Raw genomic sequence first — 15,053 nt, forward strand, 5'->3', positions numbered from 1 at the left:
ACGGACATTTAAATGAACGCTAGGCGGCCTCCAGCGTCAAATTAATGTCCGTTCAACTAAATTCCGATAAGGTACACTGTGATATTAGATGAGGTGAAGAAAAGAAGGAATTGCTATTCTGACGCTGCCACTTCTACCCTACCCTACTCTACTTCTACTTCTAATCTACTTCTACGCTGCTACTTAGTCTGGTGACATGTGATGATAGTGAGGAGTGTGCTGCTACTTTCCCTTCTCTTCACAGTTTCTTTCTCTTACTTGGGCTTGAGACGCAGACGAAGCTCATGTGAGTACACACAACATTCTCTTTACTTAAATATTGGAGAAGTAGAGGGGGTCATTGAAACTTATTTATATGTTCATAAACAGTTTGTAAACAGTTTATATAAGCAAGTTACTCACTAACAGCTCCTCGACACGGATTTATCTACAACCAACAGCTGTTTACAAACTGTTTACAAACTGTTTGTAAACTGTTTATAAACTGTTTATAAACAGTTTACAAACAGTTTATAAACTGTCAATAAACTGTTAATAAACTATTTATAAACTGTTTATAAACGGTTTATAAGCTGTTTATAAACTGTTTATAAACTGTTTATAAACTGTTTATAAACTGTTTGTAAACAGCTGTAGCTGTTGGTTGTAGATAAATCCGTGTAAAGGAGCTGCTCGCGACCAAGTGTGTTGGTGAGGAACTTGCTGAAAATAAATTGATATACTTTTTTGCGATGATAACAAGCACCTTTTTTTTTTGCAAAAGTCGACCGTTCTCTCACTATTGCCTACTAAAGTACTAAAATTCCACACAGGTGACTCAGTGACGGGAGGGTGGAGTGGGTGGTCGGTGTGGGGGAAGTGCACGTGCACTAACAACATCCCCTCCAAGGCCCGGTACAGATACTGCACTAACCCGGCCCCTACGTGCGGGGGCCGGGTGTGTTATGGGGAGAGTGGGGACACTACGAGTTGTTTAGATCTAGCTGTTCAAGGAGGGTCAGTTTTATCTTTATTTAATCAGTGTTTCTTAACAGTTTTGTTTTCATCGGTATTTCAGTCTTAGATAAGATTTAATCTATATTTTGAGACGGTCTGTTCCAAAAAGGGCCATACCTTGATACCTTGGCTTGCAATGTGTCTGTGTCCGAACATCGTTAAGATTGTTAATTTAAGTCGGAGTGCTAAACAACTTGATTATGACTCATAAATAATTATCTGCCAGCTGTTCTAAAACTATAAGTATATGATGCTTGAATAACTTTAGTGTCTCTAACAGATGGGGTGTCTGGGGAAGATGGAGTAGCTGTTTGTGTGATGTAGAGGGTGAAGTGAAGACAAAGGAGAGGCTGTGTGATAATCCAACTCCTAAATGTGGGGGCAGGTAGTATATTGTTTTCTACTTGATACTAAATGTGGGGGCAGGTAGGATATTGTTTTCTACTTGATACTAGGAGGGATTAAGAAGAAAGGGCAGAATTGAAGCTGTCCAGCCCTTAGTTGTATGGCAATTACCGGAGCTGAATTTGTCCAAATTAGGACCGGAAAAAGTAGGTTTTATTTAAAATTTCCATCGCTAATAAATAATAACTACAGCACATGTGAAGGAGAAGCGACATACTCCGAGACGTGTGCTATAGACGGAGGCTGGACCGGTTGGGGGAACTGGAACACGTGTGAGTGTGATCACGTGACGGGAACAGGGACTAGAAGTAGAACTAGATCTTGTACTGATCCTGTACCTTCTTGCTTGGGGAGGTGAGCTTATACTTATATATATTTTGCTCCTTTATAAAAATATTTATTGTTTTTTTTATCAGGACATTATTTTTGAAACACCCTGTATTTCGTTATTCAAGGCAGAAATTGGGCACAAAATAAATGTTCAGCTAAGTGACACTTAGCTGAAAATGTAGCCTAATTAGTGTGTATTATTGTTTTCGAACTATTAATTATTAGTTTTGACGGACAGTATTATTCTGTACAGGGAATGTGACGGTGAGAGTGTAGAGTACACACCATGCGACGATCAGTGCTGTAAGTTAAAAGGGATTTTACTTTATTTTACACATATCAAGTAATATGTATTGAAAACAAAGGCTATTGCTACAATCGAGTTTAACAATGTTCCAACCATTTTGAAACCAAGTAGCTTAATATGTAGAGCCCTCATTTTCGCAAAGTTGCGAGTTCGAATCTTTGTAAGTTTGTACTACCGGGCCGTCATGGTTTGACGTAGTCATTGACTACAATGTTTACCCATATAATCTTAGGTAAAACAGAGGATGGTGGTTTAACTGACTGGGGAGATTGGAGCACGTGTGAGTGTGATCACGTGACAGGTACAGGAACTAGAAGTAGGACTAGATCTTGTACTGAACCTGTGCCTTCTTGCTTTGGGAGGTGAGATTCAAGTTTTAGCTATGTTAAATTAAGTAAGATTTCTTCTGATCTATTTTATTTGCATTTGGTGAATCAGCTTAGCCGGATTCAGGTCAGTTACCAGCTACTGTTGACAGCCTGTAGCTCTGCTGCAAGTCAAATTCACAAGTTTTAAATTGACAATTCAGTGCTAGTTCAGCTAGTGAGTTATGTCCAATTTAAGGATAAGACTGGATCTGGACGAGTCATTTTAGGGCCTACCAAATAATTTCCACCGGTATTTTGACAATTTAATTACGAATACAAAGGAGTTCTTAATTCCGTACAACCATCCAGGAGTTGTGACGAAAATACGCTAGATACCGGGTCCTGCAATGATGGATGTTGTAAGTTTCCTTTTGTTTTCTGCACTGTTAGTTAGGGCAAGAATTGCTGTTTATGGGTCAATCTGTGAACAAATTCGTAACAAAGGTTTGTCTACAGGAATGTGTTGTCCATAGTCCCAGGAACCACCAAAAAAAACCGTCCAGCCGAAACTTTTGGGCAAAAATTTTTATAGTCATTTTTCTCCAGGAACCCATACGCCCCACCCCTAATATTGGTTATTCGGCTCCCGAAGGTCTTGAGATCTCCACAGAGGGTGCAAAATGACCGCAATGGCCACATTATGGCAGGCGAATGATAGTTTCAGAACGATTGGAGCTTTATTTTTCGAAATAAGTGGAATTTTTCGAAATTTTATTGAAATATCGAAAAAAAATACACCAAATTATTTTTAACGCTTATTTCAAATCTATTTAAAAACTCATCTACAAATAACAAATACAGTTAATCTAAAATGTGTATTCTCAGTAAATACCATGACAATTATTTATACACAGTTAATATTAATCAAAATTCGCTTGTTCTTCAACTCTTGCCCTAACTATGTTCTACGATTCTTAATAGTATAATAACAAAAGGCTGAGATCTGGATGTTCGGTTGAATATCATTTGACTTGATTCATACCTCACGACTCTGTTAAGATAACTCCGTTAAACTCTCCAGGCATAACAGAAGATGGGAACTGGTCAGTGTGGGATGAGTGGTCAGAAGACTGTGAGTGTGATCACGTGACTGGAGAAGGAAATTACCGTCGGTCCAGGACTTGCTCCGACCCTTCTCCATTTTGCAACGGACGGTATGTTGGCCGTTGGGGTCTGTCGCGTGGTGTGTGACGTCATGTCACGTGGTGTGTGACGTCATGTCGTGTGGTATGTGACGTCATGTTGCGTGGTATGTGACGTCATGTCACGTAGTGTGTGACGTCATGGCACGTGGCGTGTGACGTCATGTCGCGTGGTATGTGTCAATTCGATGGGGCATATTTCAATAAATGATTTTATAGAGTAATTTTGTAGTTTTTCTTAATTATCTCCAATTTTTTTCTCTCAGGGAGTGTGTTGGAGATTCTGAAGAAGTCAAAGTCTGCTCTGAAGACTGCTGTAAGAATTTAAAGTTTAAATTTTGCTTTTCTATCTTAAACCAATAAAACCAAATTGGTTCCAAGTTACAATTTATTGAAGTACGATCACTTCCCCCCACAAGCCTTCAACCCCCGTTACCACATCCCCCCCCCCCCTAGTTTTCTCTGAACCCGACAAGCCTTCAACCCCCGTTACCCCCCTCGCCCCCCCCCCCCCCCCTCGCCCCCCCCCCCCCCCCCCCTCGCCCCCCCCCCCCTTAATATTCTCTCCACTCAGGTAAGCTGGAGGATGGGAGCTGGTCGGAGTGGGGAGAATGGACCACTGAGTGTGAATGTGATCACGTGACAGGGACAGGACATTACACCAGAACCAGGACATGCTCTGATCCACCACCCGCTTGTGGCGGCCTGTAAGTAAAAGCTACTACTTATAGAACTAAGTCCGATCTACGCCAGATAACCCCCTCCATATATCCCGTTCCGCATCAGGGTTCGCAGTTCCTCTTTAGAGTTTGTCTCGTCTTCCTTCAGTAACATGGACAAGTAGCTTTGTCGGCTGTGCTTGGGATTTAAAAGCGTATGATTTACAATTTACATCTGGACACTGGACATATGATTGGATTTTATCGAAATGTTTAGCCTAGAATCCCTCTAATAATCATGTGATTTTCAGATCTTGTGAAGGCAGCTCAGAAGAGACTACAGATTGTTCAGAGAGCTCATGTTGTAAGTAGATAATTACAACAGTAGCAATTACATAAGAACACAACATATTTTACCATAATTATTTCGCATGTTCCAAAACGGTTTTGTTAGAGTGTTAGGTGGCATTTTAAGCATGATGCATTTACAGGTGAATCTTAATCTAGTTTAGGATATAATAGGAGTCAGGACTGACTGGAAAAGTTGGGGCACGTGATAATTACACGTGCGAATTACCCGTGATAATTGCACGTGATAATTACACGTGATAATTACACATGATAATTACACGTGCCCCAATTTTCCTTTTGCTAGGTTGAAGGTTACCACCGTCCCGTCATGCAGTGGCGTAACGTTGCCTGTTGGCACAGCGGGGTCGGCGGGGCCCTCCGTTACACCACTGCCGTCATGGTCTGGCGTAGTCATTGACTACAATAGTACAATGTTTACCCATATAAATTTAGGTAAAACAGAGGATGGTGGTTTAACTGAATGGGAAAGTTGGGGCACTTGTAATTGTGATTTCAGCACAGGCGATGGCACCAGGAACAGGACTAGATCTTGCAGTGACCCTGTACCTGCTTGCTTTGGAAGGTACCAACATTAGAATTTTGATTATGATTAAATTTACACAGCAATACAATAAGAATACAAATAATTGCTGTGCAGGACATTCAAGTCAGTTACAAATTGTTCAATTCTAAGGACATAGAATCAACATATAATATGTAATAATTACGAAGCTTCACGTTTAAAAACAGTATTTGTGCATGTTTTATTCTGAATAATTGGATACAACTTGTCCTCAGTTAATATTTATGGGTAATAAACCATTGTGATGTTTATTTCAGCCAGTGTGACGAGGAGGAACTCGAAACTGGGGCCTGTCACGAATATTGCTGTAAGTTAGCTCGCTTTCCTATCTTCTTTTCTTTTTTCCTATTTAAAAACATTCTTCCTATCAATCTTCTATTTCTATGTTATTTTCTATTATCCTATTCTCTATCTATTTATTTATTCTTCTATTATCCTATTCTATTATCCTATCAATCTTATTCAAACTGTGTTGCATACATTTAAAAAGGAAGTTTGTTCAAACTTCCTTTTTATCTATCATTTTAACTTTTAATAGTCGAATTGAGTGACAAGAGCACATTAAAAAAATTAAATACTTTTCAAATTTTACAGAGTACAGCAATAAATGAATTCAAAATAAAATCGTTCAAAATATCGCTCCCATCTGTAAAATAAGATGGGCACCCAAACACGGTAAACACATAGTGAACTATGTCCGCAATTACTTGGACGACCCAATACATCGAATTAATCTAAATCCAAAAATGTATGTATGAAAAACTATTAAATAACAAACAAATCTCAGGTAAATAACTAGCTGTGGATATAGTGCTAAAATTTCAGATAAAATTACAGAAACATGAGATATGGTTTTTAATGTGAATGCAGTTAAAAAGTGTGTGGGGGAAGTGTGATATGATGTTGAAAGTATTGGAAGGTAGATAAATTTTTTTTAAATAACAATAATAATAATATGGGGAGCAAAGAGACTAGGCTAGACTGTTGTTTAACTATCCAATAAACATTTCCATAGATGCTTAGTGACCACAGATTTGAAAAGACTAGTAGACACAATCTGTCTTACCAGTAAAGGGAGTCCATTCCACAGTATATTAGTTCTGTAGAAAAATGATTTTGCCAGTGGAATTTTTGAGGTACAGATGGTGTGTGAATCTTGAATTAACTTAGGTAAAATTGATGACACAATAGACAGACTGTCGAGGTGGCAAAAAATAAGATCATTTAAGTCAAACTTTTGAGATAATGGGAGAATGTCGACAAGCCTGCACTTTTTGACATATTGCTCAAGTGGATAAATGCGGCCCTCTTCAGATAAAATTCATTTAATAGCTCTCTTTTAGAGACTTTCTAATTTATCACTAAGTGATTTATTACAAGGGCGCCATATTATGGAAAACTTTTTGAATTGGCTAGGAAAAAGGGAAAGGTAAAGGGCCCAGCGACGTTTCTGATCAATGACAATATGGCCATTTCTTCTGACCATACCATTACCAAGTTGTTGGCAGGCCTTATTATAAAGTCTGTCGCATTAACTATTCCAACTTAGCTTAGGAGTAATATCGACTCCAAGATCTTTTTCTAACTCTACATATAAAAGAGGAGAGCCATCAAGATTATATGCGAATGGAGGAGATAAGGATGGTTTCCCTGAAACAACAAGTACCTACTTTACATTTTGCTGGATGGAATCGCATTTTGTTTCTTAGTGCCCAATCAGAAAGATAGTATATATTATCTATTTGCAAATTATCATTATCAGAAGATGAATGTACTAATTTACGCCAGATTTTTGTATCATCGGCAAACAAAAAAATATCAGTAATATCCGAAAGGCCAAGGGGAATATCATTGATAAACAGCACAAAGAATAAAAGACCAAGAATAGAGCCCTGGGGGACACCAGAATTAACTGAAAGGGTAGATGACATCTCATTACCAATAACTACTCTTTGGTAACGGCCTTGAAGGTAATTGGTAAGGAATTTGAGAAGTTTACCATCGATGTTATGTACGATTTTAGCTTATGAAGAAGGATATGATGATATACATACATACATACATGTTACATGGTAAGGTCTCCTCCTAGTCGTTGGAGTGGCCTGCATCACACACATCGCGTTGGCGGCGTAACATATGTCTCCACTGTACTCGGTTGGTAGCCAAAGCTTCTGTTGTGTCGTTGTCGATGTTTTCAACACCCGTAAACTTAGCAGCATCTTCGAGTACGCAGGACTTCCAGTTCTTACGGGGTCTGCCCCTTGACCTCTTTCCATAATTTGGCTTCCAGTTCAACAGAAACCTCGGTAGTCTAGAGTCTGGCATTCTAACTACATGTCCATACCAACGTAGCCTGGCAGCACTGATGAAAGTCTCAACTGACTTGATGCCAGCCCTCCTAAGAACTTCGTCGTTGGTCACATGAAAGAACCATTTAATCCTAAGGATCCTTCTCAAGGAGGTTTGATGGAAAACCTCGAAGCGTTTCATCTGCTTTTTGGTGGTGTTCCAGACTTCAGCTCCATACAACAAGATGGTGAGGACAGCAGCCCTATAGATCCTGATCTTGGTTGGAGTCTTTATAGTTCTGCTATTCCAAATGTTCCAGAGCTGATGAAAGGCGCCATTAGACTTCTGGATACGGACATCCAGGTCTCTGTTGATTGTCCCATCCCCACTGATAGTTGCACCCAGGTAGACAAAGTTGCTAACCTGCTCGACGGGTTCACCCTCAACCGACAGCTCAATACAATCATCCTTGATGAAAGGTCGCTGGGAGGCGCACTTGCTTACAGCCATGCATTGGGTCTTCTTTGCATTTATTCTGAGCCCAGCGTAGGAGCTGTAATGAACTAATAGATCAGTTGATTCCTGTAGGCCTTCCCCTGAGTTGTCCATAATAGCCATGTCATCAGCATAATCGGTGTCCAGAATGACCTTTTCCTCGACCGTCTTCATTTCTTTCTGCAGCACTGCGCCTTGACTGATGATCTTGTTGGTCTCAGCCAGAAATGCAGAAAAGTTTAGGCAAAAATTAAAGACAGGAGGTGCTTGAATGTCACCCTGACCTGTGCCTGAGTTAACATCAAACCAGTCTGTCAGCTCCCCATTAACCCTCACGGCACTCATGGTACACCCAAAAAATGACTGAAATATTCTGACATATTTTTCAGGCAGCCCATAGTGTCTCATACTGCACCAAATAAAGTCCCTTCTGATAGAATCGAACGCTGCCTTGAAATCCACAAAATTAATGAAAAGAGGAATGTTAAACTCAAGACAGTTATGAATAATAGTTCGGAGAGAATAAATCTGATCAATACATGAGCGGTTCTGTCTAAATCCGCACTGATTCTCCCTGAGGAGACACTCCATACCAGCATGTAAGAATCATCTGAAAAAGCTTGGATGCTGTAGACCTTAAGGTGATCCCTCTGTTGTTCCCGCAGACTGAAGTGTCTCCTTTCTTCCCAATAACAATGATCACACCCTTTACCCAATCTTCAGGAACAGTCTCTTCTTCCCACACTTTCTTGAATAGACACTCTAGTTGATCAACTAGAGCACTCGCACCATACTTCAGTTGCTCGTTAGTTTTCCCGTCCACTCCTGGGCTTTTGTTGTTCTTAAGCTTTGTCAGGGAATAACTAATCTCGTCTCTGGTGGGTGGTCCATCCGAACAAGAGAGGGAGTTAAAGTGGGGTTGGGGTGGTACTGTATCAAGGTCGGCAAGGTCGACACTTGATAATGGAGGGTTCAGAAGTTCAGTAAAGTGCTCCTTTTACCTATCCCTCTGCTGTTGGGGATCCGTGATCTTCCTACCGTCCTTGTCCCGGACACAAGATGCTTGAGGCTTCTTGTTCTTACCAGAGATCTTCTTGATCTTTGCCCATACCTCACGCTGCTGACCTTTGCTCGCTGCTTCCTCAAGATCAGTAGCTATTCTAACTGCCCAGTTATTGTCGTCTAGCTTGCTGCTTTTCTTGACTAACTTATTAAGTTTAGAATACTCTGACCTATTAGCGTCTGAGTTTGGGTCTTTGCGCTTAAACTGTGCCCGCTGAATCAATAAATCCTTGGTCTTCCGTGACAGGTGTTGCTCCTTTGCCTTCCGGGGTCTTTTGCCTAGTACCTCCAGTGATGATATACAGAATCAATTAATGCCTTAGAAAAATCAAAATACACAACATGATCGATAATTTTTTCGTTAAGAGACAATGCCATGCTATCACAAAAGTCAACCATATTGGTTGTGCATGACTTGTGCTCTAGTGGCCATTTGAGGAAGACCATACATATTCCTCTCCAGTAGAGGTAAGCCACTTTGTGGCAGTTTTCACAGCAGTTTGCTTGGCCATGGGTGTTTCAAGTTCAGACATCAACGTGTCATGTTGGATACTCTTGTTCTGAACAAAATCTGAATGCAACTCCAAGAAGTCCTCACATTTAACAGAATCCCTTTTAAGTTGCATGTTTGCTTAAATTGAATCTGACTGTTATATCTTTGTAAAACTTTGTTAACATTTTGTCAACTTGAACTGATGTCAGTGTACATGTTTAGGTAAAACAGTGGATGGTGGTTTAACTGTTTGGGGGGATTGGAGCACATGTGAGTGTGATCACAGTACAGGAACAGGAACTAGAAGTAGAACTAGATCTTGTACCAACCCTTCACCATCTTGCCTCGGAAGGTTTAAATCTTATTGAATCTGTTTACCCCCTATTAGCCTATTATACATATATATAGCTATATGTCCTTGGCTTGTGTGCATGTAACCTTGCTTAACTTTATAGTTGTTCTCGAAACATAAATACCTGCGAGTTGAAATATTCCGACGGGCACCATTGGTTTTGGCAGTTTGCATGTTTAAAAAAATTAAAAAATTAAAAAATATAAAAATATATATAAATACCAGGCAGTGTGAAGGAGATTTCGTGACAATAGGAATTTGTAACGACCAATGTTGTAAGTTTCTTTAGGTTTGATTAGTTTAACAAATTCATGGGACCGTAGTTGGATTGCTCTTTAAAAAGTGCATGTTATGTAAACCTGTTAACAGGTAGAAGGCTGAGAAAAGAAATATTTTCAGGTAGAACAATAAACGGTGGTTTTACTGTATGGGGAGATTGGAGCACGTGTGAGTGTGATGACGTGACAGGAACAGGGACTAGAAGTAGAACTAGATCTTGTACCGACCCTTTACCTTCTTGCTTTGGGAGGTCAGTTTTGATGAAGTGATAATTTTGAATATAAGTAAATGAATAATAAAAATTTTTTCGCGAAATGGTGCATTAAACTTACGTTGTTGGATATAAATCTTCAATACCAGAAATCCAATTTCAGTGATTGTATAGGGGAGTTAGACGAGATATCGTCATGTGACGACAGTTGTGGTACGGGTACGTTATCTAATAAGTTAAGGGTATATTTGTTTAGGACAATCATTTAACAGTTAAACACTTCGTATAGCTGTATAAAATAAAAATATAATCAAACATGGTCTAAATTATTCTAATTTTATTGGATCATACATTCTCAAAATTGATAATGTTGAAACATAATACTGAACAGTGAACATGTACCCGTAATAAACATTCTACCAGAACCAAGTGAAATAAGAGAGGAAGTGTGTGACCCATTACTCTGCGAGAAAGACATTACCTGTAATCTAGATGAGTGCTATGTTGACGTAGATGGTTCCATCTCTGCTATAATTGGTTTGTCATCTTGAACTCGTGTAAGAGTCCAATCGTATCAACGCATCTTCATTCTAATTTTTAGTATGTACTCTGGAGATGACTAACTAATTAACTAATTAATTAATTAATTGAATCACTATTCACATTTTTTCAACATTAGGAAAGGTGTGTGATCTGGATGATATCAAGGTAGCAGGATTCTGTCTCAGTCTATATGTTGTGGTTATCATTGGTGCTGTTCTAGTGTTATTAGCTATCCTTGCTATAGGGACTTTTATCTACCGAAGAAGAAGGAGTAAAGTGAGTAAACACTGTCTATAATCAAGCCGGTATATAATAAAAGTATAAAGAGAGCTTGATGGATATTATTATTTCATTATATACGGTAGTGTTGCTTTGTTAATAAGCATATCAAAAATCAGGAGGTCCCCTATGTTATTGAAAACGTGCATCGCACGGAGACCGAGGATTTTGATGAAGGAGCATTAACCCTTTCTGATACTGATGTTAGGTACCGGGCACCCTGTTGTGAAGCTGATGATGGAGATTATCAAATCTTTACAAATGAGTTTGCTCTCGGTAAAATTGTTTTCCTTTTTTTAGTAACATCTTAATTTTTGATGGTCACATGATAAGTGATGTATGGTCACATTTTCTCGCCACCTGTATAGTTAAGTAGCTGTTTATAGTTAAGTAGCTGTTTATAGTTAAGTAGCTGTTTATAGTTAAGTAGCTGTTTATAGTTAAGTAGCTGTTTATAGTTAAGTAGCTGTTCACATTGATGTAATTCTTCCGAACCAATGATCATGCAAATCAGGAAACGACGGTAACGACTACATAGAAAGACAGGAGATACCAACAGCAGAAAGAGTACCCGCAACAGCAGAAAGACCTGTCTCCACTTACGTTACTGCATACGATACTGTTAACCCGGCCGAGAACAATACTCAATACGAAAATAAACCAGAAGTCAGTTCTTCTAATGAAAACGAAGCTGGACCAAGCTCTTCATCTTACGAGAATAATATTGGGCCAAATATTTCATCGTATGAAAATCAGGCAAAGCCAAGTACTTCGTCAACGTACGAAAATCAACCAAGCACTTCTTCAACGTACGAAAATCAACAAAGTACTTCGTCATACGAGAATCAGAGCAGTGTCCATATAAAGGACGATATTAAATACGAGAATCAGAAAGAGTCACCATTGTCAGCTTCAGCTATCGAAAATGACGATAATTCAATCTTTACCCCCTACGAGGATATGGCACTTCGCTCTCACCAGGTATCTATTACTTACTCCTTACAAAAAGCTTCTTAACACTCTCACTTAAAGTGGCTATGATTTGCTTAAACTTCAGTGTGCTGACATTGTAGTATGAGATAAACGAAGAAAAAATAATTTAATGAAATTTAATGTTTTAAAGGGTTCTTCAAATTTAACTACAGTCTATTATGTTTGATGTAAAACCAGGTAGCAAAGGATCCAGTATCAGAAGAAGAACATCACTACGCAGAGATCAAACCTAAAAACCAGGTAGCAAAAGATCCAATAGCAGAAAAAGAACACCACTACGCAGAGATCAAACCTACAAACCAGGCAGCAGAAGATCCAGTACCAGAAGAAGAACACCACTACGCAGAACAAGAAGAACACTACGCAGAGGTCCGAGGTAGTGTGGGGGTTTACAGCTACGCTGGAACCACAAACAACCCTACCAGTAACACTACTACAAGTAACAGCTGGGTTGAGAGGGATGAGGAGCTGGATAAGAAGTTGGAAGAGGGTCTCGAGGTGTCTTGTAGTACAGAATACGTGGATGACGACCACATTTACTTCAACCCGGTGAGAAACTCGTTTGTTTTAGCTTTGTGGATTGTCTTAGATCGAGAAAAAATGAAGCCAAATTTCCAGACACTGCAAGTTCAATTGATTAATGAATATGAATTGGTAAACGAATCATGCTACCCACAACAAAAATGTAGCATGAATTAAGTATTAATGGATACATAGTGAAATTGTGTTTCGTTACAAACTAAACACTTTTCCCATCAGGATTTTGATAGAATTTGAAAGGAAATCAAAGCAGTGAAACAAAAAGACCCTGATCAGTAATAATGCGTTATGTGAACACGATCAAACAATAAACATGTATATTGCCAGACAATTGGATTGATTGCATTGTGTAGGAATTCCTGCAAGTTCTTATTTTTAACGAGTGTATTAATTGAAGTTTTGTTGAAAAATTACAGTTTGGTCAGAGAGATTTGTCAGCCGAGTATCTCATTCATGTTGACATATTTGTGCCTCGTGGACAAACTTTTTCAGCAATGAAACAATAAGTTTTCAATGAAGAAATCTCATATAATCATGACAATGGAAGAATGCGTTATTGATGACAAAGAGACAAGCAAAAAAAACATTAACATTAAGAGTTTGAATAATTTTATAACTTTATGACGTTTTTACTAATTGTTTGAATATCAATTTAATAATGAGTTTATTTTCTTTGCTGCATTAATTTCCCTAGTCATATTTAGTAATAAGTATATATAAAGGACCTCTCAAAACATCTAGCCGGATCTACTTTGCTAGCTAATTCCTTTGTTAACCCATTCTGAAACGTTTTCGGACCTTTAAACCGATAGTTGAAATTCGACATCTAGCGTCAGATGACGCTAAATGGCGCTATATAGTGCTAATTAGCGACAATGCCGCCAATTGAATGGCACCTTTCCAATGTCGCCATCTAGCGCTAGATGACGCTAGTTACGCGACACTGTCAGATGTCGTCACGACACATAGCGCTAGATGGCGATAGATGTCGCCCACAAAAAGGCCAGGCTAGCCAGGCCAGGCGACAGCTAGCGCTATTTGCATAGAATTTGTGGCCTTTTTGTGGGCGACATCTATCGCCATCTAGCGCTATGTGTCGTGACGACATCTGACACGGCGACATCTAGCGCTAGATAGCGCTCGATAACGCTAGATAACGCTAAATAGCGCTATCTAGCGGAGAATGTCGGTTTGCGACAGTTCACGCTATTTAGTGCTAGATAGCGCTAAAACGAAATTCTCCGCTATCTAGCGTTATCTAGCGGCGAATGTCGGTTTGCGACAAATCACACTATCTAGCGCTAGATAGCGTTAAAAAGCGCTAGATAGCGTGAACTGTCGAAAACCGACATTCTCCGCTGTCTAGTGTCTAGTGCTAGATAGTAGATAGCGGTGAATGTCGGTTTGCGACATTTCACGCTAAATGTCTCGGCGCTGGCTTTTCTGTTTCATACTAAAAATTTGCTAGCCCAAAATTAATACTTGACTTTAGTTTTTATGGTTTTGCAGATGAACTTAACGGGTGATACTCGTAAAATATCTGTTCCATATATATATGAGTCCAACTCGGCGCGCGTCCTGGTAGGTTGTAAACCTACAACAGATGAACAAAACGGTTTTACATAAATCTTTACTGCATGCAGAATGGGCTGCGCTCAGCCTGTAATTCCGCCTAATCTCTATTCTTTATGACATGATTATAAACATAAATGTAATAGCCTGAGGTCCCCAGGTAAATAAATCTTGCAACCCTATACCTAACCCTTGGCCTTATCTAGCTGGGGATCAGACGTACCCCAGGCTATGTATTATCGCTCCTACTATAAATCGCTCGCCCAAATTTTCAAGAAAATTGTTGTGAAAAGGCCCTTTGGGTATGAAATTGATCTAATTCGGTGTATTTTTGAACGCTGATTCCGAATCACCCCCCATGACGTAAGGTAAAAATGCTTCCCTGGAGAGTTATGGGCAAAAACCGTTTTGGTCACGTGACAGGCCCAGGCTAGTGCAGTAAAACATAAACATGCAAACATGGATTCGATTGTTTAGGGCTCGGGTTAATTAGGCCTAGGATTAGGGAATAGCTAGGGTCATGTTACTTGTTGTAAGAGTTATGGTTAGCTTCGGGGTTATCATGGCTAGGGTTAGGGTACTTGGGATTAATATAGGGTTTATGTAAACCCGTTTTGTCATTTGTAATGTAAGGCTGCAAAACCATAAAAACCTAAGTCACGTGAAATTTTTGGGCGAGCAAATTAATAAAAGCCATGTATTATATTCACAAATGAATAAAGTGCAAGTATTGTACTTGTAGCGCGATGTGCACTACTGGGTCGAGCCGCGTATTTTCTCGCAACCACGTATGCAGATCGGCGA

General features: G+C 39.4%; 1 protein-coding gene across 5 annotated transcripts; it reads left to right on the plus strand.

The window, feature by feature from the left end:
* The first annotated feature begins 69 nt into the window (after positions 1-69).
* Positions 70-13,360, plus strand: LOC134824335 (A disintegrin and metalloproteinase with thrombospondin motifs adt-1-like). 5 transcript variants are annotated; one of them, XM_063836210.1, is made up of 23 exons: positions 70-286; positions 813-996; positions 1,277-1,381; positions 1,594-1,755; positions 1,985-2,034; positions 2,271-2,400; positions 2,716-2,765; positions 3,428-3,560; positions 3,815-3,864; positions 4,123-4,255; positions 4,519-4,571; positions 5,012-5,141; positions 5,399-5,448; positions 9,703-9,832; positions 10,058-10,107; positions 10,232-10,361; positions 10,486-10,541; positions 10,746-10,859; positions 11,002-11,141; positions 11,264-11,420; positions 11,659-12,125; positions 12,315-12,686; positions 12,897-13,360. In XM_063836210.1, the coding sequence occupies exons 1-23, from the start codon at positions 202-204 to the stop codon at positions 12,912-12,914; spliced, it is 2,949 nt and encodes a 982-aa protein (XP_063692280.1). In that variant the 5' UTR covers positions 70-201; the 3' UTR covers positions 12,915-13,360. The 5 variants fall into 5 exon arrangements, with proteins under 5 accessions (XP_063692280.1, XP_063692282.1, XP_063692281.1 ...); XM_063836211.1 differs by having other exon boundaries at positions 72-286; positions 10,486-10,535; XM_063836212.1 differs by lacking the exons at positions 9,703-9,832; positions 10,058-10,107.
* Positions 13,361-15,053: the final 1,693 nt, after the last annotated feature.

This window comes from Bolinopsis microptera, chromosome 12 (genome assembly GCF_026151205.1).
Source record: "Bolinopsis microptera isolate Bmic1 chromosome 12, MBARI_Bmic_1.0, whole genome shotgun sequence".
In the NCBI taxonomy this organism is placed as follows: domain Eukaryota; kingdom Metazoa; phylum Ctenophora; class Tentaculata; order Lobata; family Bolinopsidae; genus Bolinopsis; species Bolinopsis microptera.

Excerpts from the sequence above, each read along its gene's own strand:
- LOC134824335 (XM_063836210.1), top strand. The coding sequence starts at position 202 with ATGATAGTGAGGAGTGTGCTGCTACTTTCCCTTCTCTTCACAGTTTCT. Across the intron at positions 5,449-9,702 it reads GGCCTGTCACGAATATTGCT|GTAAAACAGTGGATGGTGGT; the intron begins GTAAGTTAGCTC and ends GTACATGTTTAG. Across the intron at positions 9,833-10,057 it reads TCACCATCTTGCCTCGGAAG|GCAGTGTGAAGGAGATTTCG; the intron begins GTTTAAATCTTA and ends TATAAATACCAG.